We start from the raw sequence: 25,970 nt of genomic DNA, 5'->3' as shown, positions 1-25,970 counted from the left end.
TTAATGTCTGTCCACTGTTACCACAAAATCATATAAACTGAAGTGCACATCTGTTAAACAGAGAGAGACAAAAAATTACACTTGGGGACAATAATACCTCCTGTCTTCCCCCAGAACAAGCCAAAGATAGTGGTGTGTCCTTGGTTCTTTCTGACTGGGCTTCAATGTCTACACCATTGTCCAGCAATATTTCCACAACACCAACATGACCAGCTGTAGCAGCCAAGATGAGCGGAGTCAAACCTGGAGTAAAATAAAGATCTTCTTAGCTAAGCAAAGGAACAGTGCTGTTTTCCATCAAAATAGGGCTACAAGTAGTATTTCGTCACACAACACAAATAATTCAGAAGAAAAGTTAACAAAAGTAGGCCTTACCTTTCTTGTCTCTGTGCTCAATACTAGCTCTTCTCTCTAGCAATGTCTGTACCAGTTCCTCATGACCACCAGCACAGGCAAGCGTTAGCGCCGTGTCATGATTACTCTCAGTCTGTAAAAAATTGTTGATTAGCTCATTAGACAATTAAAAATGTTAACATCAATTACATAATATGTACATATACCAAATACACACACACACACAGACACACACACATATATACCATTCTACTATATCAAACATTTGGATAGTAAGTTTCTTTTTTTTTTCCACTAATGGTCAACTTGTGATTCTTTTAAAGACTACAAATAATATTTGAACTTTATGGGCAATTCTTAAAGCAAGCAAGGAAAAAAAAGTATGATTTTCAACATATGCTATTTTCAACTACATGCTTTAAGAAATACTACTGTGGACTCACTTTCCCTTCTACCCATAAATGGAGTAGCATAGACAAGATTTATCTTCCTATCCCAAACGACAAAAAAAGACAAACTATTTGAAATGATGTTAGTTAGACAGGCAACACATGACAATGATCACTGAGGACAGAAATGATTAACTTATTGTATTGCCTGGAGAGTTTCCAGGCTAAAGTGCAGGAAGAGGGTACCCAAACAGAGCCTGGCATTCTCCCTGAGTTGAAAAGAGAGTTTGGAGAAGTGAAGGTGGCTAGAATTCATGGGGTAGACTACTGGAGAGGAAGGCACTACATACAGAGAGTACTCCAGAGATCTGCAGAGGGCTCCCCTTGAGTCTTCAGCTGAGTTCTGATCAACACATGCGCATAAGAAAAATTACTGGAGGCCAGGGAAAGACTACCAGAAGGGACTGAGCAACACCTAGAGCTTACACAGAACTGGGAATAGTTTGGTTCCCACAGCCAGAGCAGAAAGACCCTCAAAACACACAGAATATCAAGAAAAATCCTCAGCCATTAGGCCAAATTAGCTACTCTGGACCCATCTAACAAAGCTGAAAAACAAGGCTTGAAATGAAAAAATTATTTCCAAGTAACTTAACTGCATTCGAGGAACAAAGCCCCTAAAAATTTAAAGGAACAAAAAAATATAACATACAATGTATTTTGAAAGACAAACACAATTATAATTGAGACATGACACTGTTTATATACAGTTTACTTCTGACTTATGCCAGTGATAGTGACCAATAATCGATTTAACCAGTGGTCACACTCTATCATAGTTTAAATACTTATTTAGTGAACTAAGTCCTCATGCTTTTAGTACTCTAAGCTTGTGCTACACAAAAAAGGTAACTACTAGCTACATGTGGCTATTAGTACTTGAAATATGGCTAGTGTGACTGAGGAACTAAATTTTAAATTTTATTCACTTTTAATTAATTTAAGTTTAAAATGTGATACTCGATTTGGTTATTGGAAACCTTTCCTGTATGTCTGGAGCAAATTGAGTAATGAAATCTACTTTTTAGCCATACATTTAATCAAATCTAAATGCAAAACAAGTATTTCCAATGAAGTCCAAGTTGAGATATATTTTAAATAGGGTGGCAAACCATCTGGATTTGCCCAGGATGGAAGGGATTACTGGGATGAGAGACTTTTGGTGCTACAGTCAGGAAAGTCCTGGGAAAACCAGGATGATCTGAGCACTCTAACCTGTAAGTGTAACATACACACTGAATTTTGAACACTTTTAGTATGAAATAAAAATGAAAAATACCTTAGTAACTTTTAAGTTTTGATTACATGTTTAAACAATATTACGGATATATTAGGTTAAATAAAATATTCTTTAAATGAATTCCTATTTCTTTTTGCTTTTTATTAAAATAAATTTATTTATTTCTTATGGCTGCGTTGGGTCTTCATCGCTGTGCGCGGGCTTTCTCTAGTTGCGGTGAGCAGGGGCTACTCTTCGTTGCTGTGCGCGGGCTTCTCATTGCAGTGGCTTCTCTTGTTGCAGAACACGAGCTCTAGGCACGCGGGCTTCAGCAGTTGTGGGGCATCGGCTCAGTAGTTGTGACTCGCGGGCTCTAGAGCACAGGCTCAGTTGTTGTGGCACACTGGCTTCGATGCTCCGCGGCATGTGGGATCTTCCCGGACCAGGGGTCGAACCTGTGTCTCCTGCATTGGCAGGCGGATTTTTAACCACTGAGCCACCAGGGAGGTTCCTCTTTTTGCTTTTTTGAATGTGGCTACCAGAAAACATAAGATTATATGAGTCTTGCATTATTTTTTTATTGCATAGCTCTGTCTAAGCCATCTTCCCGCTTTTACATATTCACCTCTATTACAGCATTTATCACCAATCTTCCTTATGTTAATATTACTTATGTGTCTATCACCCTCAGGGGACTATAAATTCCTGGAAGGTAATGAACATGTCTTATTTATGTTTGCATTCTCTACCTCTTAGTGATGTCTTGCCTAGGAAACAATAAATGATAGTTAAGTTGAATGAATGATAGTAGCTGTAAGGGTCATAGAATAAAAGACTATCACTAATAAAACAAAGGATTACATATATGAAATATATATTTACTGTGTTATATAATATTATATTTATTTCAGGTTTATAAGGAAGGAATTATTACGTCTGATTTCAGAGAAAAGGAGACAAAGGTCAGAGAAATAACTTTCCGATGGTCACACATGCTAACAACCGGTAAAGACTGGTGTAAAAAAACCCAAGAGGATCATGGATAACAAAATGCTGCTTACCCTCTTACATCAGAGAGCAGCCCTAAGGTACAGCTGACTGAGGTGAACAGAATGCTAAGTCTATCTGTATTATGTGCTCTCTATGTTAGTGTATAGACAATCAGTAGAAGAGTAATCTTTATGATGAAGAGTCAACTTTATGATGGAGTTTATCAGGTTTCTAGAAGTCTTCTAGGGGTTAAAGAGTAATTTAGGAAACTGGTGCCAATCGTAATAGAGAATAAAGAGACAAACAAAACTTGGAAAAGGTAAGCATGGAAAATTTTAGAGGATCAGTAAAATTTGGGTTTTTTCCACATTATAAAACATCAATTCAATTGGCATTTATTAAGCACCTTTTATATTCAAAGTACTCTGCTAGATACTCTAGGGCTGACAAAGATAAGTAAATATAGTCTCTGCTCACTAGGAGTTTACAGGTTACTGTACAGGGCAAATTTAGGTTGAAACAAAGAGAGAAATACGAACAATGTGAGAGTTGAAGGAAAAGATATTTAAAGCTGAAGAAGAGGGGGAGGTTAGTCAAATTCCCTGGGCAACGTGAAAGTAGGTAACTTCACTATATTTCTGCATTAAGGTGAAATTAAAGCAACTAATATTTTACAACAATCTTTTTAAGACAATAATGAAAGAATTTAAAGATTCTGAAGTGAGACTTTCACCGCCCCCCCCCCAATACATACTACACATTCCCAAAATGGTAAGAAATATCCTGATTTGCAATATATCAAGAAACAACTTAACTGAAATAGGAGTTTGGGTTAAAATTCACTACTGATAAGATACAGGTAGTTTTGAATTAAAGAAAACAGGTGTTTTGAATATTTCTAATCAAGGAAATGAAATGTAGGTGATGACTTTCTAGAAGGCAAAGTAACACTAAAGTTATGTTATTATACTGGTTACCAAGTCACATTCTTGGTCATACATCTAAGAGAAACCTGGAAAGGAAAAAGATGCCCAGAGCTTTGTCAAGAGCTTTCCAGGTTTATATTCTAAAGAAAATTTCCATTTAGCTCACAATATCATAAAATATACCATTCTGTATCATAACATGTTATGATGATTCAGACTTATAAAAAATGATAAAATTATATTCAATGTAAAAATATTCTGTAAATTACCAGTATGACTATTCAATTTTACAAGATAAAAAAAACAAGCAAGAATCATAAGACAAATGCAATATTAAAGGAAAAGGCAACTTTGAATGAGCTAGAATATAAGTGAAAAAAACATATCTGAACTATAAAAAAGGAAGTATATCTATTAATTTCATTTAAAGTAATTAAATAAATTACTTTGAAAACTATTAGGATTTAAAGGGCTGAATATTTTTAGACCTCCATAGTCCCAAATATCTCATTCTCTAACCATGTTAGGGGTCATATATAAGATTAAAAAGGATGGCACTTTAGGGCATTCAATAAATGAGAAAAATCAGTAAGATAGTAAATAACCTATTTAAAACACTTCATATAAACAAGTAGAATGCATGCATTTTAAAGTAGAATGCTTTAATGGCAGAGTATTTCATATTACTATTATGAGTTAAATAAGTTTTTTCCTGGTCTCCCTAATTTCTCATTAAATCGTGGTGAAACTGTTTTCCACATTGCAAAAACAGAAGAAAAGAGAAATACTAATGATATTTATACCATTAAAGGTAAAACATAATTTTACATACTCTACAATTTCAGTCTTGATATGTAGGTTAAATTTAACATCTACCTTCTTTAACAGATAATGGAGGGCTTCCCTGGTGGCGCAGTGGTTGAGAATCCGCCTGCCAATGCGGGGGACACGGGTTCGAGCCCTGGTCTGGGAAGATCCCACATGCCACGGAGCAACTCGGCCCGTGAGCCACAATTACTGAGCCTGCGCGTCTGGAGCCTGTGCTCCACAACAAGAGAGGCCGCGACAGTGAGAGGCCCGCGCACTGCGATGAAGAGTGGCCCCCGCTTGCCGCAACTAGGGAAAGCCCTTGCACAGAAACGAAGACCCAACACAGCCAAAAATAAATAGATAAATAAATAAATTTAAAAAAGAAAAGATGACTACTATCTTTAAAAAAAAAAAAGATAATGGATACATGTTAATTATTAAAAACAGGAAAAAAAGGCAAAATTACATGAGGAGGTATTTATTTTTCTCATTTTTGAGATGTGCTACAATAAGTTACTCCAAGTTCAAGGAAAGTCTTTAGAAATTTGAGAATAAAATGTCAAGCAGTTCAGAACTAGAACACAAGTTCAGTTCATGCCAGAACACAGGTTTTAGAACCTATGAACAGAACAACTAATTCTTTCTCACTTTTAGTGGCTAGTAGAGTTAATAAAAAGTTCACACTATAAAATACAGAAAATATTTAATTAATTCAGGGGATTCAACTCTAACCTTCCACCAGATTTATTGTTTCATATAAAACCACAGTTCTCAAAAATCTATATGTGATTCCTAATTTCCATATCTAGAGTACCCAGGTATAAGTTGTATTACACCACTCAAGCAAAATAAAAATAGAGATTAGAGCTATGTTATCAGAATGTATAGTAAAACAGTCCCAAATAATTACTTCAAACTATCATTTATTGATGTTTCCTAAAATAAATTTTGGTAACAGCACAGTGTGTAGTATTAATCTTAAAAGTTTTGATAGTATCCAGACAAACTTAATTCAATAAAACCATTACATGAGAGGGGGAGAGCCTGTGGCACACAAACCAAGGCTGATTTCTAGTTATAGAACATAAGATTTGAGGAATGTTATAAAGAATGCAAACTCTTATCGTCAGCATTCTTTAAGGGCCAGAAATTACACATATGATTCCAGCTAATCCTTGCTTAAAATATTAGTTCCCTACTATAATGATCAACTAAAGGACCATTTTTCAAGAATCATTAGCATTTTAAAAAAGAGACTTACACACTGAGGCATTAAAAAATCACACTTCTTTTGTTCTTCCTTAAGTTAAGATTTGCGGTAAATATGCCGTATGGCCAAGGAAATATGCTAAACAGATGTAAAGATTAAACACACATGACCCTTTGCTATCTAGGCAGACCCATTTTCTCGATTTTAGACCCAGAGTCTTTTTTCCGTTTGTTTGAAAGCTGGCTCCACTAAAAATTGGCTGTTAGGCAAGGCCTCTTTCCTTACCTGTAAAATGGTAATAGTAACAGTACCTACTTCATGGGATTGTTACAGAGATTAAGTTAAAGAAGTAAGTATCTGTAAAGAGTTAAGAATGTACATGTTAAGTTTTGTTAAATAAACAAATGAAAGATCCAATTATTAGAGGACTTTTAATCTTTCAAAATAGAGGAAGAATCTTAGTATGAACTTTTCCATCAGATCACCTGTCCGTAATGGCACAGTATTGTCACACATAAACCAAAATATCCATCACGTAAAATCTCATGGAATTTGTATTGAGAATCTAGAAAAACTTCAGCTGGATGAAGCATAAAAGAATCTTTGTATTTATCACTTTAAGTACCTTCTTGGTATCATAAAAACTAGTGGGCTTCCCTGGTGGCGCAGTGGTTGAGAATCTGCCTGCCAATGCAGGGGACACGGGTTCGAGCCCTGGTCTGGGAAGATCCCACATGCCGCGGAGCAACTAGGCCCGTGAGCCACAACTACTGAGCTTGCACGTCTGGAGCCTGTGCTCCGCAACGAGAGGCCGCTACAGTGAAAGGCCCGTGCACCGTGATGAAGAGTGGCCCCCGCTTGCCGCAACTAGAGAAAGCCCTTGCATAGAAACGAAGACCCAACACAGCCAAATAAATAAATAAATAAATAAGCCGGAGCTCTTAAATAAAAAAAAAAAAAAAAAAAAAAAAACTAGTAAGTTAAAAAAACTAACACTGAAGGTTAATGAAAAAATGGTGAACAATTATTTCCAAATAATTATTTTGTATTATGTGTTCCAAAACAGGAAATTTCTAATTTCTAACTATGCAATTATGGTAAACTCCATGAAAAGTATTGTAACTCATATTAGGCTAACCCAACTGAAAAGCCTCAATGTAAAGACCGGATAAAGAAGCAGATTTTTAAGGAGCCATAGTCAAATCTTTTTACATAAGTATGTCTACTACATTTAAAATGTACGTCATTTTTTCAAATTAACTTTTTAAAAGTATTTATATGTAACTTCTCAGAAATTAATTTATGGTTGGTTGAGTGGTATAGGCAGGTAAAATTTCATTATCATGATAATCTCAAATTCAATAAAATCATGATCATACTTGATGGAACCTTTTCTGTAGCTGATTGATTGATTCATTGATTTAATTTTGGCTGCACCGTGCAGCACGCGGGATCTTAGTTCCCCAACCAGGGATCGAACCTGCCCCACTGCAGTGAAAGTGCAGAGTCTTAACCACTGGACCACCAGGGAAGTCCCTGTGGCTGTTTTATTTTAAAGCATTAAAAAAAAAAAAAAGAAAGAAAGAAACCCTTTATATTTTGGTGAAGTTTTACTTTTGCTTATGGATCAATTCTTGATCCCACAAAATTAGAAAATATACTTCTGGTTAAAACATTAACAGACTCAGAGCAAAACAGATTAGAGGAAAATAATGCAAATTCAATAAAAAGTTCAATCCAATTCTATAATGCTATCAATATGAAATGTAAACCATTGTGGTTCACCAAATGAATGTCTAATTTTTTTTATGAGACTAAAAATGAAGCTCTATAGTATGGTATTTGGAAGGGTACCTTTGAAGTCAAACCAACCTAAGTTTGACTCCCAGCCCCACCATTTCTTAGTTAAATGAAGTGATTGTAAGCCAAATGCTTCATCTCTCTCTTAGCCTAGGTTTCTTCATCAGGAAAATGGGTGTTTAAGAGGAGCTACCTTATATGTGTACTCTGAAGATTGAATAAAGTTATTCCTTAAAAAAAGCCCCTAACTATTTTAGGTGCTCAAAAACGTTAGCTCATATAAAATAAGGGAAGCAAGTAAGAACAGAAATGAAATTCCTTTTTCATAGTATTACCAAGAAACATCTTAATGAAAAGGAGGCTTTATTTCAATAGCTTAATAGTACAGGCCCTTAAGGATGCAATAATACAAACACACACACACACACACACACACACACTCTCTCTCTCTCTCTCTCCCCCCATCCCCCCTCCCTAAAATTGATGCTTATAAAGAAGTGATCATTTATAAAACTGCCAGTTTTATAATGTACACCACCACCCTCACACTAGTCTCTCCATCAGGCATTAATCAAAACACAAAACTAAATAAACTGCAAACATTTCTCAGTCCTGAAGAAAGCCATATACCCTTACCTCATTCAGCATTCTTCTAAGCTAGGCTGCTTGGCATTTCTTCAGGACAAAACACAAGCTACCTTCTGTTTTCCAACCTCACTTTGCTCTGACATTTCATGGTAAACTAATTCTTTGAAAAAACCTTTTTTTTAAACTTAACAGTGTTATAGAAACAGACACATAGACTTACTACATATTTCAGTCAGCAAGATCAGAATTTTCAAAGACAATATAAATGCAACTGAGTATATATGCTATATAAATGGAATCCAACATGAATTTTATAACACATCTTCTAATTTAAGTTTAGAAGAAAATACATAATCTTAAATAAGTTCTTTCTTTTTACATCCCTTTTGAAACTAAAGTTTAAGAAAACAAGATTACTTGATGACATCAGAAACCAGATCTTCACAATAATTATCAGTAATAATCTGTATTTGGCATTTTATTTCTTTAAATGTGGATTCTAATTTATAACTGTGGCTCAGGTCTTTGCCCAGAGACAAAGCAGTCTAAGATGATTTAAATAACTGATTAATGTTTCTAATGATGATATCATTCCAGTTAAAAACTATCGCTCCTGAGTTTGGAGCTTACCTGTGCGTCAATATCAATGGCAGGGTAGATAGGAAGCATGGCTGAAGGAGAGATGATAGGACTTGGAGTTGGAGTCTGAGGTTGGGAAATGGAAGCAGTGATACTGTGGGTAGGAGTGTCTGACATTGCAGATGCTCTTCTACTGACTGCTGCTGAACAAAATAACTGTACTTAATGAGGATGAAACATTGTTAGGTAACAGCAAGAAATAGTTGTCAGAAAATATTTAAATATCTTTAAAAACAAAATATCTACAGGTAGACTGCCATAGCACTAATAACTCATTGTCCTGGTTATTCCTGACACTGGACAACAGACCAAAATTTAAATATATATTGAGAGTAACCCATTTGCTAAACAATCAACCATATGAAAAACAAATTCCCCTCTTATGGTATGTAATCACAAAACCTTAATTCAAAATAACCCTGAAAACAAAAATATTTTTATGAAGTAAAATTAAATATATATGCAAATGGTTACCCATTATATCTTCTTAATCAGAAAAGGAATAAAAGTTAAAATAGTCAAGTTCAGAAGGAGAAAATGTGTCTTTTACCTGCCAACTTCACACCTTATTTTCTAGAACTAATGAAAGTAATATCACTGTTTGGGGACATTCGCTATTGAATATTTAAAATACTTCCTATTCTTTTATTAACTGCAGACAGGGGGTGGCCCTCAGTATGACAGCATATATATATAAAAATTGGATCCTCACACAGAAACAGTTTTTCACATACAGAATTATTCTGAAGGGCATAAAATGCTCACCAACCAATCTAGCAATCACACTGACTTAGGAGGACAAAATTAAAACATTAGCGTAGAAATAAATGTATACATGCAATCAGCCTTCAAATATAGATTACTGTTAGTTCTTCTAAGTATAATTTTGCCATGATATTATTTTCACCAAAATAAGCAAATTAAGAAGGGGCTAATTAGGTCAGTACTTGAGATGGGAGAATTCCAAAGGTGGTAGCAGTTGAGGGTACTTTATTCCCTCATCAACTCACTTCTGGAGTTGACATGTGAACATCAATCCTTTTTCCCCCTTATTAAAAATGCTATAGCACTAGAGTTTGGGCAGTAATCTTTGAATGATCAACAGTAGTGTGGATGTATGTTACCAACGTAGTTATCAACTACATCAGACAGAAAACAATCACGATTCACAACTGGATCTGAAACCAGGCAAAAGAGGTTATGCTCCTACCAAGAACAAAACTGAAATAGACCTTATCATAACAATTATAAACACAATTGTCAATTAAGAAATCTATTTTACATGAAATCCTTAGTTCACGCACAAACATACACTATACATTATAGCAACACTCATTCTATAATTATACATTTTTAAGTCCACTTAAAAGCCAAAGGAAGAACAAAGGAGGAAACTAAACAAAACAAAACAGAACACACTATTTGAATCCTTAGGGATCCAGATCAATAGAAAAGGGCATGTATTCAACACTAGTATGTTAATCATCTAATGATCTTGATATTGTTACTCCACGTTGATAGTTTTGTATGTTAAGAAAAAGATCAAGACAATTCAAATGTACACATTCTAGATATAAATTTCAAAACCATATAAAATCTATGGCTCTTAAAATGGGTTCCATATTCTCCTCTGATTAGACTGATTTTCACAAATGAAAATGCTAAACACAAAATTAGCTTCAACAGAATGAACACCAATCTGTCCGAAAAACTGAATTTTATTTCATCATACTGAACAAAAAAAATCTAAGCTTTATTGTTAAACGACTAAATTATAATTTACATTTCAATTTGAATAAGTTCTTTTAAAGAACATTATTAGTTTTCTTATTTTGGGTCAAACTGGTTGTTCTTATCACCTCTTCTAGAAGGAGACAGGAAAAATCAATTCCCTCATTTAATTCCCTTGGGGTACCTATGAAATTGGTTTACTAAAACTGAATAGCTGCCTGTCACTCATCCATTCTCTACAATTAAAAGTAGCAATTGTAAATATGTAGGTACCTGAAGGAACCATGGTACAGACCAGATCTTTACATGTGGAACTTCATTTTAGGGTTAGATTTCAGAGAGGGAAAACCAGATGCTCAAAGAAGTTTTAACATCAGGTAAGGAAAGAGGGAACTTGACAGCACAGCAAAGGCAAGTTGTTAAGACTGGTTAAATAGGGAACTGATTTTGCTTTGGCTAGTACAGAAAACAAGGAAGATAGAAGATTCTGACCAGCCAAGTACTAGAGAAAAAGAGACTGAATCTTATAAAAGCAGTCTAATAAATGGGGACTAAGGAATAAAGAACAGAAATTATGCTGAAGGAGAGAAGGAAGACTGAGCCTAATGAAGTTGTAAGATATTAAAAAACCCAAAGAAAGAAATGGAAATGGTCATTAGTCAACTGAAATAACAAGTACTACCATAGCAGAAGTCTAAAGGCTGTGGAAGTGAGTGTATATGTGTATGTTTGTGCACATACACATGCATGATGCAGGAATGGGTTGCAGGGAGGTAGTTGGATGTTTTTCATCCTGTTCTTTCTTCTGGCCATCTCTCCTCTCCCCATATAAATGAGAATAAACAGGTAAAGTATTTTTATAATATGACAAGTATCTGTCATATTTCCTAAACAGTTATAAGCTTTAAAAGATAATTTTATATGAAAACACCTGGAACACATAGGGAGAATTTAATTGTTTTTGTTTGGTAAACAAATCAACAGAAAAACTACTTTACAAACCTCCGATAATTCTGATCAGCATAAAAATTATACAACTGGCAAATCATTATTGATAACTATGCCCAAGAACATCAGGTAAATTCTGATAGCATATCAAAATTTTTAAAATATTCATTGGTATGGAATGTCCATTCTTCATTTAACTAAATAAATAACACTTAATTCTACACATTCTTTGGTAGTTCAATTGACATAATATAAAGAACACCATTATGATCTAGATTAATGGCCATGAAAGTAATATCAAATTTGGCATTTGGAGCTACTGTGCTTCAATTTTCATAAGATATCTACTTTTTTTTTTTTTTGATATCTACTGTTTTTAAAATTACTTTCCCAATTATTATAACCCACTAATGGTGATTAGTAGTAACTTTCAAATCTATAGGACAAATGTATACTTCTTAATATAAGAAACTTTATAGTTCTTACTAACAATTAATAGCATTTTTTCCGATGTAGTTACTGTACCCTCTAAGATTAGCAGAGACTTTCATTCCACATACTATTGTTGAGGTGATACTAAAAGAGGACTGGGAAACTTTAGAGCAATTTCTAAGTACAAAATCTGTCTCATTAGCTAGTTTCTTAGTTTCTGAATGTTAGCTAAATATCTCAACACTATGCAATTTCATTTTCTTTTATTCTTTTAAAAGATTAAAGTTAAATTATGTATAATCTCATCATAATATATACTGCTACTTAAACATAGTTTCAAAATAAGAGAAAATTCAATCAACCTTTAAGTACAGACCAAAGAATTAAAAGGGGGGAAGAGAGCAGATGAAAATTATCAAAATTCACCTATTTACTCCCTTTGTTTTCCCGTTCCTTCTTTTTCTGTTTTTTTTTTTCTTTACGTTTTTTTTAAATGAAGAAAATTATTCTTTTCAGTACAGTATTCTTATGGCTTATAATCCTGTAAAATCTCATTCTACTACTTTGTTACAGAACTCACAAAAACTAAGTACCCAAAACTAGAACCATCAAAACAACCCCTAAAATATTTCTTTTTGCCAATGAAACTAATTAAAATGGAAAAAAATTTCTCTGCCTACCCATTTAAAGATATATCATTTATGATACTATCAGGGGACCACACCTTCTCATAATACAATTAGAAAGAAACTATACGTTAACATTCACAGGGGATAAATCACTGACATACAGTATAATCAAACCTTATTTGGTTTGGTACTTTATTATTGTTGTAAAAGTATTTACGTTTTTTGTTTCTTTTAAATAGCCATCAGGTTTGAAGTCTGATCCATTACAATATAAAGTATTTCTGTTCACAAATAAGCTTTCCGATATATCCTACTAGTTTTGCACTTCAACTTCTATCAGTTTCCCGGTTTATTGGTGTGAATACAGAAGCAAAAAAGCCAAAATTCTATCAGTATTCTGAACTTAAAGGGAAAAAACAAAAACAAAAACAAACAAAAAAATCAAACATCAACCTGACTACTGAAAAACCTAGATTCCCAGCCTACCCACCTAAGTCAGGAAGTTTCAGCCACTTGCATTGAATGAGCTAATCTTTTTTTTTTTTTAAGGATTTTCTTATTTATTTATTTATTTATTTATTTATTTTTGGCTGTGTTGGGTCTTCGGTTCGTGCGAGGGCTTTCTCCAGTTGCGGCAAGCGGGGGCCACTCTTCATCGCGGTGCGGGGACCGCTCTTCATCGCGGTGCGCGGGCCTTTCTCTATCGCGGCCCCTCCCGTCGCGGGGCACAGGCTCCAGACGCGCAGGCTCAGCAATTGTGGCTCACGGGCCCAGCTGCTCCGTGGCATGTGGGATCTTCCCAGACCAGGGCTCGAACCCGTGTCCCCTGCATTAGCAGGCAGATTCTCAACCACTGCGCCACCAGGGAAGCCCTGAATGAGCTAATCTTTAATTTGACCTGTATCCATCTGAGAACGTCTGAGATTGAACCAATATTTCTAAAGATATACATGGTTCAAGAGTCCAGAAATAGTTCTCAAGTTGGGTAATGGCAAAAAATTCTGGCACACTCTTACTCGCCTTAAGCAAATCATATTTGATACCTGCTCATAACAATATAACCCACCTGCCATGATGTCATCCAGCGTGTCACTGAGGGTCGGAGCAGGGCTGGCTACCATTAACCCTTGTTGTGTTTCTGTCAGAATTCCTTGCCCCAGCCCTGCCAACTGTGCTTGGCCCAGTACTGGCTGTCCAACTATCACTCCTTGCAGTTCTGTAAGATTTGCGATGGACCCTGGAGGCAAGGGACCTGCCGCCAGAGGCAAAGCTTGAGGCATGGCCAGAGGCTGGACTGGTGCAAAACCCATCTGAGCAGCAGTTTGCTGGGGTTCATCTTTAAGCAAAACGGGATCCACTTGCTGTAACCGTGCATAGTCTCCCTCGGAAAGCTGTTCTCCAACCCCAACAGGAGTTAGCAGTCCCAGATGTTGGCAAGACTGTTGCTACTGCTGCTGAAGTTGAATTCTTTGAGCTTTAACCTCTAGATACTGCTTTTTTAGCTGCTGCTGAGTTTTCAGTTGTAATTCTCGTTCTACTTTCTGTAGTTGCTCCAAAATCTTTTGTTTCTTCTGAATTTGCTCCTCCCTTGTTTTGTTCAGCTCCTCGATCTTCTCCTTGGTAAGCTGGTCAGCGTGAGCCAGTTCCAAGGACTGCAGCTGTGCATTCTTTTCTATGGCTTCTTTTATCCTCTGTTCCAGTTCTGTTAACTTTCCCTGAGCCTCTTCTACAATGCTCTCTGGAGACTGATTGGTGATGTAACCCTGTACATCCTGGCTGTTTGCTGGCAAATGGCTGCTGGACTTTTGTTTGGAAGCAGCTGTGTGAAAAAGAAACCCCCTCAGAAGTGCACATGAATGGCATCCTCATTACAGAGTTACTGTTGGGAGGTTTAGTGCCAACAGTTATGCACCAAGTTATTATGTCCACAGAAGGTGAAAATGCACTGTTAAGGAGCTAAAAACAAATCCACCTTCTTTATCATAAATATAAAATGTATGTATTTTATGTGCATAGAGTAATCTTTGGGAAATTAATTTCAGAATTTTAAAAATATCACATGGTTAAAATTAGACAATAGAGGGATGCATGTTTGTGATATCTAAGTGGTACAATTAAAGTAAAATCTAAGGCTATGTGTAGATAGATACCTCATCTGGTCATAAAGATGTAAAAACTTATCATAAGAACAGAAAAATAATGCTAAATTATTAAGATGTAGGGAAAACTTAAACCTCTAAGTCAAGGTTTTTCTACATTTAATAGTCTGTGCCTTTTAAACACACACACATGCACACAAAGAGTACTCAAACCACTGAGAAGTACCAGGAAATTAAAATCTAACTAAAATATATGGCTTTGTTGGGGCCTACCATCTTCAAGACTGATAAAGGTTAAGATAGAAATTCACATATTCACAAAGCTACCTGGCCAGTAGAGAACTGGGATTCAGTTTCCCTGGAAGAAAAGATGCTGAACTATGACATCCACTGTATCTTCTGACAGCCAGGTGAATAAACATATCTGGCTATCGGTATAGCAATCATTTGCTTGCTATACCAACTGAAAAAGGGGCCAAGGCTCTAGATTGGTAGTGGTGATTGAAAAGAACTCGTGGAAATACTTAGTATTCTTGTTGGTAAAATAATATAGGTAGCCAAAAACCAAAAACTTAAAAACACATTGGTTCCTCAGGTAAAACTTTCTAAAAGGAAAAACTGATTCAAACTGGTAGCTGTAATCTTTTGGGACATAACTTATGAACATGCATGATGTAACTTCACAAATCAAATATGGACCTCAGAGTTCTAGAGCAACAAACAACTATATCTGAAGTAACTTTGAATTCTTGGTTGAGAAAAGGTATTCCAGATATAAAATCTACATTAAAACCAGTTATTCTAAAATAAAATTTAATTTTGACCTAGCTTATTAATCTTATGCCTCATCTCACTACAGAAATTTTAGTAATTTACAAAAAGTCTCCCAATTATACGCAGCCTAACATTTTAACATGAATAGAAATGACTAGTTATTAGAGGAAATCATGGATAATCAGAATTGCACCAAAGATGAGCATCTGAATTTCTACTGCTAATACTTCTGATTCCAGCACAAATTAGTGTTCTTAACTATGTTCTCTCCCAATAACATGCTTTTTTCATTGTTTAAAAAAAAAATCTTCAATTATGCCGACCTAGTAAAATTCAATTTTTGTGGAATAATAATTTTAAATGGCTAGTTTTGGGGTTTTTTTGCAATCTTATCATTTTTACTTGGACAACTTGTAAGTCTTTAGAAGTATAACTGACCTTTATTCCTGATGGGAAGAGTAGTGGCAACATTGGCAGGTAGTTTGTCAGGCTCCTGAGGTGGGACAACCATGGGCAGTGCTTGAACCGGTACACGAGGAGCCTAAGACAAATGAAACTGATGCTATATCTGCTTTTCCTACACCTTCCATTATATAATTTGCTTTAAATGAAGAATAAGTTACAAAGATCCATTCAAAATATTTTTTCATATGACAATCTCAGGTGACATATTTACTTAAAATGTGCTGGTATCAAATTATTTTCCATGACTTTTTTTTTCGGCCATGCCGCACAGCTTGCGGGATGGGATCTTAGTTCCCCGACCAAGGATTGAACCCGGGACCCAGCAGTGAAAGCGCTGAGTCCCAACCACTGGACACCAGGGAATTCCCTCCATGACATTTTTTTAATGAACTTTGAAATCAAAAGATTATTCTGGCCACAGTAAGAAAGCAAAGCAAAATCATATCAATCTAGAATCTGAATATTACACCAGATGTTCATTAACCATATCAAGTATGTTATCTATAAAAAGAACTACATATTATAACAAAAAACAATCTAGTTTAATCTTGAACTATGACCGAAAAAGGGAAAAAGATGATATAACATAAAATGCTTTAGTTTAGAAGCTTACCCTATTTAAATCGTGGGATGGGGGCGTTAACTGAGTGACATCTGGTGGAGGGGCTGAAAGCAAGTTATTAACGATAGTCCAAAAGATAGCAAACAACGCTTGTATGACCACCGTTTGCTGCTTCTATCAACACAGTCGAGCCATCCTAAAAGAGTGAATATGGAAGGGGAAAAATTTTTTTTTTAAAGTTAATTTACAGAAACATAAGGAAGATATAGCCAACAGGCCCCAGACACATTAAAGTTTTAGGTTTAGTAAAGAACACTTTCCTCTAAAAACAGAAGAAAATGAACACATTTAGAATGCCAATATACAAGTGGAACTTATAGATAATAATTTGTTATGCTCAAGAGTGAAGATTAATTCACAATGCTACCTGAAACATTTGAGTTACATACTTTTAAACGGTGAGTAGGATCTGCCCCATGAGCCAAAAGTAGTTCCACCACTGCCAGATGACCCCCTGCACAAGCCAGGGACAGTACAGTATGGTCATTGTTAGCTGTGGTTCTATTCACATTTGCTCCTAAAACAGACAAGGCATGAAAAATCATGTTAATAGAGTGTTGTTTCTTAAATTATGGTAAACTTCAAAATCGAAGAGTAGAGAGAACAGTATAATGAAGCCCCACATACCCATTACCCAGCTTCAATCATTGTAAACATGGCCAATCTCATTTCACATATACCCACATCCATTCTCCTCTCCCATCTTGAATTATTCTAAAACAAATCCCAGACAAACATGATATAATTTCATCCATAAATGTTTCAGTATGTACCATTAAAAGATAATGATAAAAGTATATATTATTCCTAATATAATCACTGCTTTAAAAAAGTAAACTATAAAATTTAATCTACATTTTAATATCTTCAGTGGGAAGGATGACTGAAAACCAATAAAAAATAAACCACACTGCCCTCTATGGGCTAAATATGGAAGGAATTAACAAAAAATAGTAAGTAATAGTAGTATAATCTTTTTTCATTGGGAAATATCTGAGAATGAAAACAGGTACATTTTCCCCTTAATATGAATTCATCCCTGATTTGGAGCACTGTGCTATGCATGTGGGAAATGGAAGTAGAATACCAGGAAGAAACTGGAATCAGATTCATTAAAATTAACCAAAGAAGAGAGAAGATAATAACTGAAAATAATTTCATTCTTGAGAATACTATGTCTTATTTATAAACATATAACACAAGGAAGCATTCAAATTGCCTAAAATAATTTGACCAGTAAGTTATTTCTGATTTATTTTCTTTACCTACAAATGATTTCAAACTTTAGTATTTTTGGTAAGAAGGAAATGGCACATGTTGCCTTTTTAATTGTATATGGTCTACAGAGTCTCACTTTTACTAATGTTGAATCAAAAGTAAAATCTTTCATCTCCTATACTTAAGAATATAATGAAATCTCTAATCTTCTATACTTAAGTTCATGAATAACTTTCAACTTGAACTTATACAGTGAATACCTAAAAAGTCATTTAAAGGAAGTAATAATATGCTACTTTTGCTATAAGGATTTTGGTATTCAAAGTAGAATAAATGACCATGAATGAAAATGCATTTTTGGCATATTTGTTCCATTTCAATTTTGATTTTTTTGGGGGGTGCTATATTTATGACCACCTCTCTATATTTTACAAAGAAGGAAACTTAGGCCCAAGGAAATATAAAGAAGAAAAGTGACTTGCCCTCAAATTAATCAGTGGCAGAAACAACATAAAAATCCAGGTTTCAAGATATATTATTACATGAACAGAAAAGACTTCAAGGTATCTAAACCCTCAAAGTTTTTTACATAGAGAAATTTTTCTGTATTGAAATGGTTTTTAACAAGGGTGGTATTCGGTATCAGAACTCCTCACAGTTTGGAATGGTTCTATGTGTTGCAGGATGTTTATCAACTACCCACTCACAAAAATCTCAGTAGCATCCCTCTAACACGTGACACCTCCAAAATGTCCTTTACCTGTAAATCTCTTAATATGCAAGGGCAGGGGATAGATACCTGTGGAAAAAAATTACTGCCTTACACAAACCTACCTTTACTAATTAGGAACTGAACGGTACAAATATGACCAGCTCTTGCAGCTTTCATTAAAGGAGTTCTTCCACCTTCAGATTCATGCTCCTGTTTAAAAAACACAGACTTACTTGACATTTAATTTCTAATGAACAATTTTTCTTTTTCATGAAAATCAAAAGGAAGAGAACTGAACAAATTTCAGAATCTAAATATATTAAATAACATGCTTTGAAGTAAATCAAGGAATATATTCTTTAAACAATCTCGAATTAGAAACATGTTCTATGGAAATATAGATAAATTAAGAACTGGGGTTATATTCATGTGATTGTTACACCCTCATCTAAAGCCATCTGGGTAACTTTTCCTCCTCTCTACAAAAAGGACTGTGGAACTTGAACAATGAATGGCACTCTAGCACAGCCCTCTCCAAACAATCAACATTATCCTAATCCACTACAAGTGATTTTCTTTTCATAAGTTTGTATCCTACGTGTATGAATTTCTCTAAGTATATCACTCTCTGCCTTTACAGACTTCCCATTATCTCTATTTTACCGTACATAAAAATAACAAGGCTAGTGATATTTAATACCATCAATTATAAGATATTACTAGAGATTTCTGGGTTTCAAAAGGATGGAGAACCAGCTGCATTTTTGCAATTCAGAATATCAGCATAGGAAAAATTTTCAGATCTTACAGTATAAAGGTTGGAGAAAAAAACACCTTTTATAAAGCATTTTATATGTCAATATTTTTTACACTTACATCTGATGATTTTTCTCTTAAGTCATACACTAAGTTGTTTTAATTGCAAGTCACTAAGCAAGATTACATTGCTGTATGTTTCACAGTCACTGTAGTAAACACTGGAAATTTAGTTCCTAAGCTGAAAAAGCTCAAAACCTAATAAGAGGAATATGCGCATGACTAGCTAGAATATAATGTGCGTGGTAAGTTCTCCAAGTGTTGTACCAACACAGACAGAGCTGAAGGAGGCCACAACAGTAATCTAATTTAACCCTCTCCTTTCATAAATGAGGAAAGAGAAGTTAAGTAAATTTTAAGTTAAGAAACCAGTTAATTGAGGAGCCTGTTTCTGCCTGCATGTGAGTTTCTGTCATAAACTATGAACTTCTACAGGAAAACACATTTACTTATTAATCTCAGCCCCATGAACACACGGGTGCTTATGTTTTAACTAAAACCTACCTTTCTTACTCCCTCACAGGCTAAACTGGAAGAATGACTATTTTCCCCACACACAATTGCTTTATTCTTCCCTACCTCTCAGGCTGTACTCATACTATTTCTTCCAACTGGAGTATCTCTTTTGTAACAAGAGCACAGTATCTACCTTTCTAAACCTTACCCAGCCCCGAACATAACATCTCAGATGACGTCTTCACCTCTTCTGAGCTTTTTGACTGTCTGTCCTTTCCCTATGACATCTCTTTGTAATCTACCTTAAAATGACCTCAGTAGGGACTTCCCTGGTGGCGCAGTGGCTAACAATCCGCCTGCCAATGCAGGGGACACGGGTTCGAGCCCTGGTCCGGGAAGATCCCACATGCCGTGGAGCAACTAAGTCCGTGCGCCACAACTACTGAGCCTGAGTGCCACAACTACTGAAGCCCATGCACCTAGAGCCCATGCTCCACAACAAGAGAAGCCACTGCAATGAGAAGCCCGCGCACCACAACGAAGAGTAGCCCCCGCTCACCGCAACTAGAGAAAGCCCGCGCACAGCAACGAAGACCCAACGCGGCCCAAAATAAATAAATAAATAAATAAATATTTTTAAAAATGACCTCAGTATTTTATCCTTCTCACTAAATAAAAAGTTATTTGAGGGAAAAATATTATTTACTGAATACTTATCTTTTTAACTCCTTTATTTAATAATGCTTTGAATGGTATAGGTACAATTTATTTCCTAAACGACAGTGAAATGCCGCCTCTAAGCCATATTTGCCTTTTTATGACAAATCAGAAAAGCTTCTAAAAATAGCTAAGTACTTAAGAGAAAATGTGTATTAATTATTACGATTAATTATTAACATATCAAACACAAAATTTTCCCTTTTTTGTAGGGGAAAAGGGGTAGTACACTGGATAGTCCTGCTAACAAGGAAACTAAGAATGGACACCAAACAGCATAGGAAAAAAATATGACTAAATGAGATAAAGAATGGCAAAAAGGCCAACATAAAATTAGAAGTAAAGAAATACCTTTTGTCTATAATCTCCTTTCAATTAATTTCTTGCCTTAGCTTTAAATGTTAAGATTTAGAAAGTGACATAGCTTACCAGATCTGCTCCTGCCTGAAGTAAGACATCTGCTACATCAGTATGACCATTTTCACAGGCGTATATTTGTGCTGTATCCCCTGTTGCTGTTGTTGCATGAACATTAGCTCCTGCAGTAGTGTTAGATACACAGCCTTAATAAAAGAATCATAAGACACAAATGTGGATACTGAAATTTCTTCTAGATAAGCCATATCTCCTCAAATTAGACAAAACAGCCTTATCCATTTCTAGAAATAGAGAATATTGTCAGCATCTTTAAAAGCAAAAAAGAAAAAAAAATTAGAAGTAGATTACTGCTTAAAATTAAAACTGCAGATATTTCAAACAGCAATAAGGTAAATTATTCAGAATACACTAAAAAATTCATCACATGATTTTTCTATACACATTCAGTGCATCATACATCAAAAAAAAAGCTATCTGCATTGTAATATTTTTACTTAAAGAAATCATGTAAAAAAACTCCCAAATGCAAAAATGCCTACCTGCGGCTAATAAGTATTTAACTAAGTCCAAATAACCCTCTTGAGCAGCTTCCATTAAAGGGGTAGAACACCCTAGTTCTATATGAGCTCCTGCCTTAATTAGAAAGTCTGCCACTTCCAGAAAGCCTCCACAGCAAGCCAAAGTCAAGGCAGTTTCTTGAGTTTCTTCTGTCTGTGCATTGATATTTGCTCCTAAAATAAAGATTCTAATTATTTAAAGAACGTCATTAACTTATTCCAGAGATAAGCAAAACATGATTATTTCCTAGTAAACTATACTTCAAAAATGAACATTTATATTAATTTACTAAATGATGAAGTACCTCTCTCCTATTCTAGGAGGCAGTTAAAAATAAAACTATCAACACCACATCCACTAGTCCATATTTGATGTACACTGCTGGAATAAGATTTATTCAGCCAGAAGGTACAAATCATGTGATTTAAGGCCTTAGAAAATAAACCACATTCCCTCGTCATAAAGATTCAAAATAATGATGATAAAGATGTTGATGAAAATGATAATAGATAATATTTAATATGCTGTTATTTGTCAGGCAATATTTAAAGCATTTTACATATTTTTGTTAGCTCCATCTTTACAGCTATGGAAATTGAGATTAACTAACTTGCCCAAGGTCACAACAACATTATCATCATCACTACTACCACCATCACCACAGTTAACACTTAACAGGCACTATATGACAAACAGTGTTCTAAAAGCTTCATACACATCTATAAACAACCCTACAGACAACAAAATTGAGGCTCAGAAGGTTAGAAACTTGCCTAAAGTTACAAAATCGGCAAGCAGTGGATGTGTGATTCAAACCGAAGAAGTCTGCTCCAAAAACTATGCTTTTAAACTTCTAGTCAATATTACCTCTCAGTAAAAGGTTTTTGAAAAATGTGCCATTCCTCTTAAATTTGTACAAACAAAACCTTTATTAGTAAAAGAGATATAAAACCAGGCTACCAATATGGATAGAGATGCGAGATTACTTCTAAACTTAAGGTATCTTAATACAGTCAAGTAACTGTTTCACTTTCCCCAAAAGAGAAGCCCACTGTGTACCGAGCTCCTTGACAGCTTCTTATACACACATTCTTGCATTCTCATCAAGTTAGTCCTTATGGCAAGATTTCCCATAGCGTACTTTATGAAACACTAGAAACATCTAGAAAATATTTATTAATAGGCATTCTGCCCTACGAGGCATTCTCTCAATATATTAGCTGCAGAAATGCTGAATCTCATACATGCCCCCACATAACCTACAACCCTATCCCACCCCCACTTCTTTCTATTTTTATTAACACAGCACAAAATGGCTTGAAAGCTTTTAAATACTAAAGAAGTCCGTCTGATTTTATTGAGTACAGTATGAGAGCTGTTTTCAAAGAAAATATTTCATCTTTAGTTTTTGTGATAGCACCTCATTACAAATCTACTAGAAAAATGAAATAAATTCAATTTTATAAAATCATAATCTTACATTTTACACATTTATGCGTTAGTGTCTTGATTGGTATTGGTTACCTTGGCCTAAAAGTAATGCCACCATTTCTTCATGTCCTTCACGAGCAGCTTCCATCAATGGTGTATAACCTTCATCGTTGACCTCTTCCAGGCTAGCTCCTCTTTCAATAAGTAAAGCCGCAAGATCCACGTGCCCACCACATGCAGCCAAAGTCAATGGTGATTCAAATGAATCAGCAGGCATGTCCACTTGGGCACCACTGTCAAGAAGTAACCTAGCTACTTCAGTGTGGCCATCCTGATTACAATGCAAGTAAAAAAACTGAATCAGCACCATTAAAAAATCTTTAAAAATACTTCTCAATTGCTATACAATGAAGTTTACTGATCTCAATTCAAATAAGAATTAATAAATCTACATTTAACAGGTGAGTAAGCAAGCATTAATTAAGAAATATCTACAGTTTACTCTAGTAGTAAATAGCAATTGAGGATATAAAATATGTAGAAAAATACCTTCAATCAAAAAGCTTATTAACCATCAGAAAAAAAAAACCAGTAAGCACATAAAATAAGAGATTACTGTGAGATAACATCAACACTGCATAGTATAAGCTTAAATGCTAAAAGCATAAAGTTTAGAAAGGGAAAGCAGGATTTTCATAGAAACCTTAAGGATAAGCAAAGTTTTGGCTAGGTAGAAAAAGAAAAATCCAATACTTTTTAGAGGAGTGGGGGAATTGAGCATGATGTGTTAGGGAAAAGGGAACACAATATGTACATGGTAATTCCTTTGTTGCTCGACAATCAAATGCCAGTGAAAATTAAGAAAAAGAAAAAGAAGTTCTCTCTTAATATCTTCCGTCTTCTTTACCGGTCTCCCTTTCTCACAGTTTCCCTAAATACTGGCAACCCCAAGGCTCACTTTTCCATTCCTTCATCCTTTGACACAATTTTTCCTTCTGTATTACCTCACAGACACTTCATCTTCTTTTGAACATGTCATGCCTATTTTTGCCTTGGTACTTGCCATATTACACAACTTTAAAGTCTTATCACTGTGGTTACTTTGCTGTTCCTTTAGCTCAGAATTTTCTCCCTCCATAAGTAGTCAACTCCTACATTTCCTTTAAAGTCCAGTTTAAAACCTCAGTCTCTTAGCAAGTCTCCAAACGTATGGCCCCTACTAGTATCTTTCATCTACCTATAACACTTTCATTGCATGCAGAGTAGGTCTACAGAATATTCCACTTTAATTTTTTAATCTACATATAGTTTGTTTCTCTAATGGGGGTGGCAAGGATGTTTTAAGTTCCTTACACACATTATGTCATTTAATCCTCACAACAACCCTAGAGAACGATATTATTTTCACAGATGGGGAACTCAAAACCCTCCCAGAAAACTTGTTTAATCAAAAGAATAAGTTACTAAAGCAAACACTGGTATGGCAATAAGAAAAACAAAAAATAACTCAAGTCTTAAATGGCTACTTAATTTTTTTAAATTAGTAATTAAAATTTAACATCCTTTCAATAATCATTCTCTGAAGGGAAGTTGAGACAAGAAACTTAAAATTAATTTGGGGTCTGTTTTATCTTTGGTGTGTTTTTCTCATAAATCTGTCTATAATGTTATTCTGATTCATTTCTGTGCCACAAGTCATAGACTGAGATACAAAAGTTTAAGAGTACTATAATTATGCATTCTCAAGTACAAATTTTAAAAAAAGTTCTTAAAAAAAGGAATTCAGGGCTGAGAAAAGACCACGATAGAGGATCTTTGGGAAGGGAGAATCTTTGGAAAGGGATCCTTGGGAAAGGAGAATGAAAGAGGGGGAATTATGTAATGCCAATAATATTCTAATTTCAAATTTTTCATAAATTTTACATTACGGGTTTGATGAACATGTTTTACTTAGTAGTATTATGTACATACTCTGTGGATTATGTTCTCATTTTTAATATCCTTGATCCATCTTTTAAAAAGTCACTTTTTGTGCCAATTACATAAAACCAGAAAATGAAGGTAGTGCTACAAAGCTTCAGAAAGCACCTCTGATAGAAGTTAATATTGCACAACTGGCTCTTATAACTCAGATAGCTGAGGTTCTGATCCACAAGTCATGATAAACAGAATCCTTGAACCCAAGGAAATGGCACTCACTCACTATACACTGGCTCTGTCTCTACCTAATATATAAATATATTTCATGTATGTATTTCACCAATCTTACCATGCAAGCCTCCATTAAAGCAGTGTGCATTTCATCTGTTTTATGCTCTTGATCTGCGCCTGCTTCCAAAAGAAATCGCACCATCTCTAGATGTCCTAAACCAAAAGTTTATAAGATTTCTTAAAAATATTTTATTATTCCCCAAAAATAAAATTACAATATTTTGAAAAGTTATATTTAACTTATAGCAATACATTTATTACCATAATACTAAAGTCAGCTACAAGCCACCCTCAACTGCCCAACACAAATTAAACAAGTGATCTGTGCTGTTCTACTCCTTACCCTGTTACCCTAGGAACTGCTATTACTAAAATCCTTGCTGTAGGTGAGCAAAGGTGGCCCTAAAATGCAACACCCAGAATATCCCCTCTACAACCTTTTTAGGGCCCAGGCATGCCATAGTTATTTTACTTATACTATAGACTAAATTAGATTTTGTGACCTAGTAGCCTGGGATGATAATCATCACTGAAGTTATTTCTATGAGGAAATGAGCTTTAAGGTTCAATAACTAACTCACAGACATTTTAGGAACAACCTACTTGTAAGTTGGAAACCGTATATATAAAAATATTCTTGAAACAACACCATTTATATTTATTCATTTATTTAGATATAAATATATATATACACATACATATATATACACACACACATATATTTATGGAGTTTCAAATAAACCATATGCTTCAGTTCAGATAAAGATTACCTTGTGAGTAGTTACAAT

General features: G+C 34.9%; 1 protein-coding gene across 1 annotated transcript in view; it reads right to left on the bottom strand.

Moving 5' to 3' along the window:
• The window catches only part of LOC130708908 (ankyrin repeat domain-containing protein 17-like), a 42,626-nt gene that overhangs the window by 11,371 nt on the left and 5,285 nt on the right, over nucleotides 1–25,970 (bottom strand). The window contains 13 exon segments of the mRNA XM_057553306.1: nucleotides 98–243; nucleotides 376–487; nucleotides 8,977–9,125; nucleotides 13,792–14,544; nucleotides 16,037–16,139; nucleotides 16,677–16,748; nucleotides 16,750–16,821; nucleotides 17,075–17,202; nucleotides 18,738–18,825; nucleotides 21,034–21,167; nucleotides 21,522–21,713; nucleotides 23,065–23,302; nucleotides 25,241–25,335. Of these exon segments, the coding sequence (XP_057409289.1) occupies nucleotides 98–243; nucleotides 376–487; nucleotides 8,977–9,125; nucleotides 13,792–14,544; nucleotides 16,037–16,139; nucleotides 16,677–16,748; nucleotides 16,750–16,821; nucleotides 17,075–17,202; nucleotides 18,738–18,825; nucleotides 21,034–21,167; nucleotides 21,522–21,713; nucleotides 23,065–23,302; nucleotides 25,241–25,335 (2,282 nt within the window).

This window comes from Balaenoptera acutorostrata, chromosome 9 (genome assembly GCF_949987535.1).
Source record: "Balaenoptera acutorostrata chromosome 9, mBalAcu1.1, whole genome shotgun sequence".
In the NCBI taxonomy this organism is placed as follows: Eukaryota; Metazoa; Chordata; class Mammalia; order Artiodactyla; family Balaenopteridae; genus Balaenoptera; species Balaenoptera acutorostrata.
The sequence above is the reverse complement of the archived record's forward strand: the minus strand, read 5'-3'. Positions and strand labels throughout refer to the sequence as shown.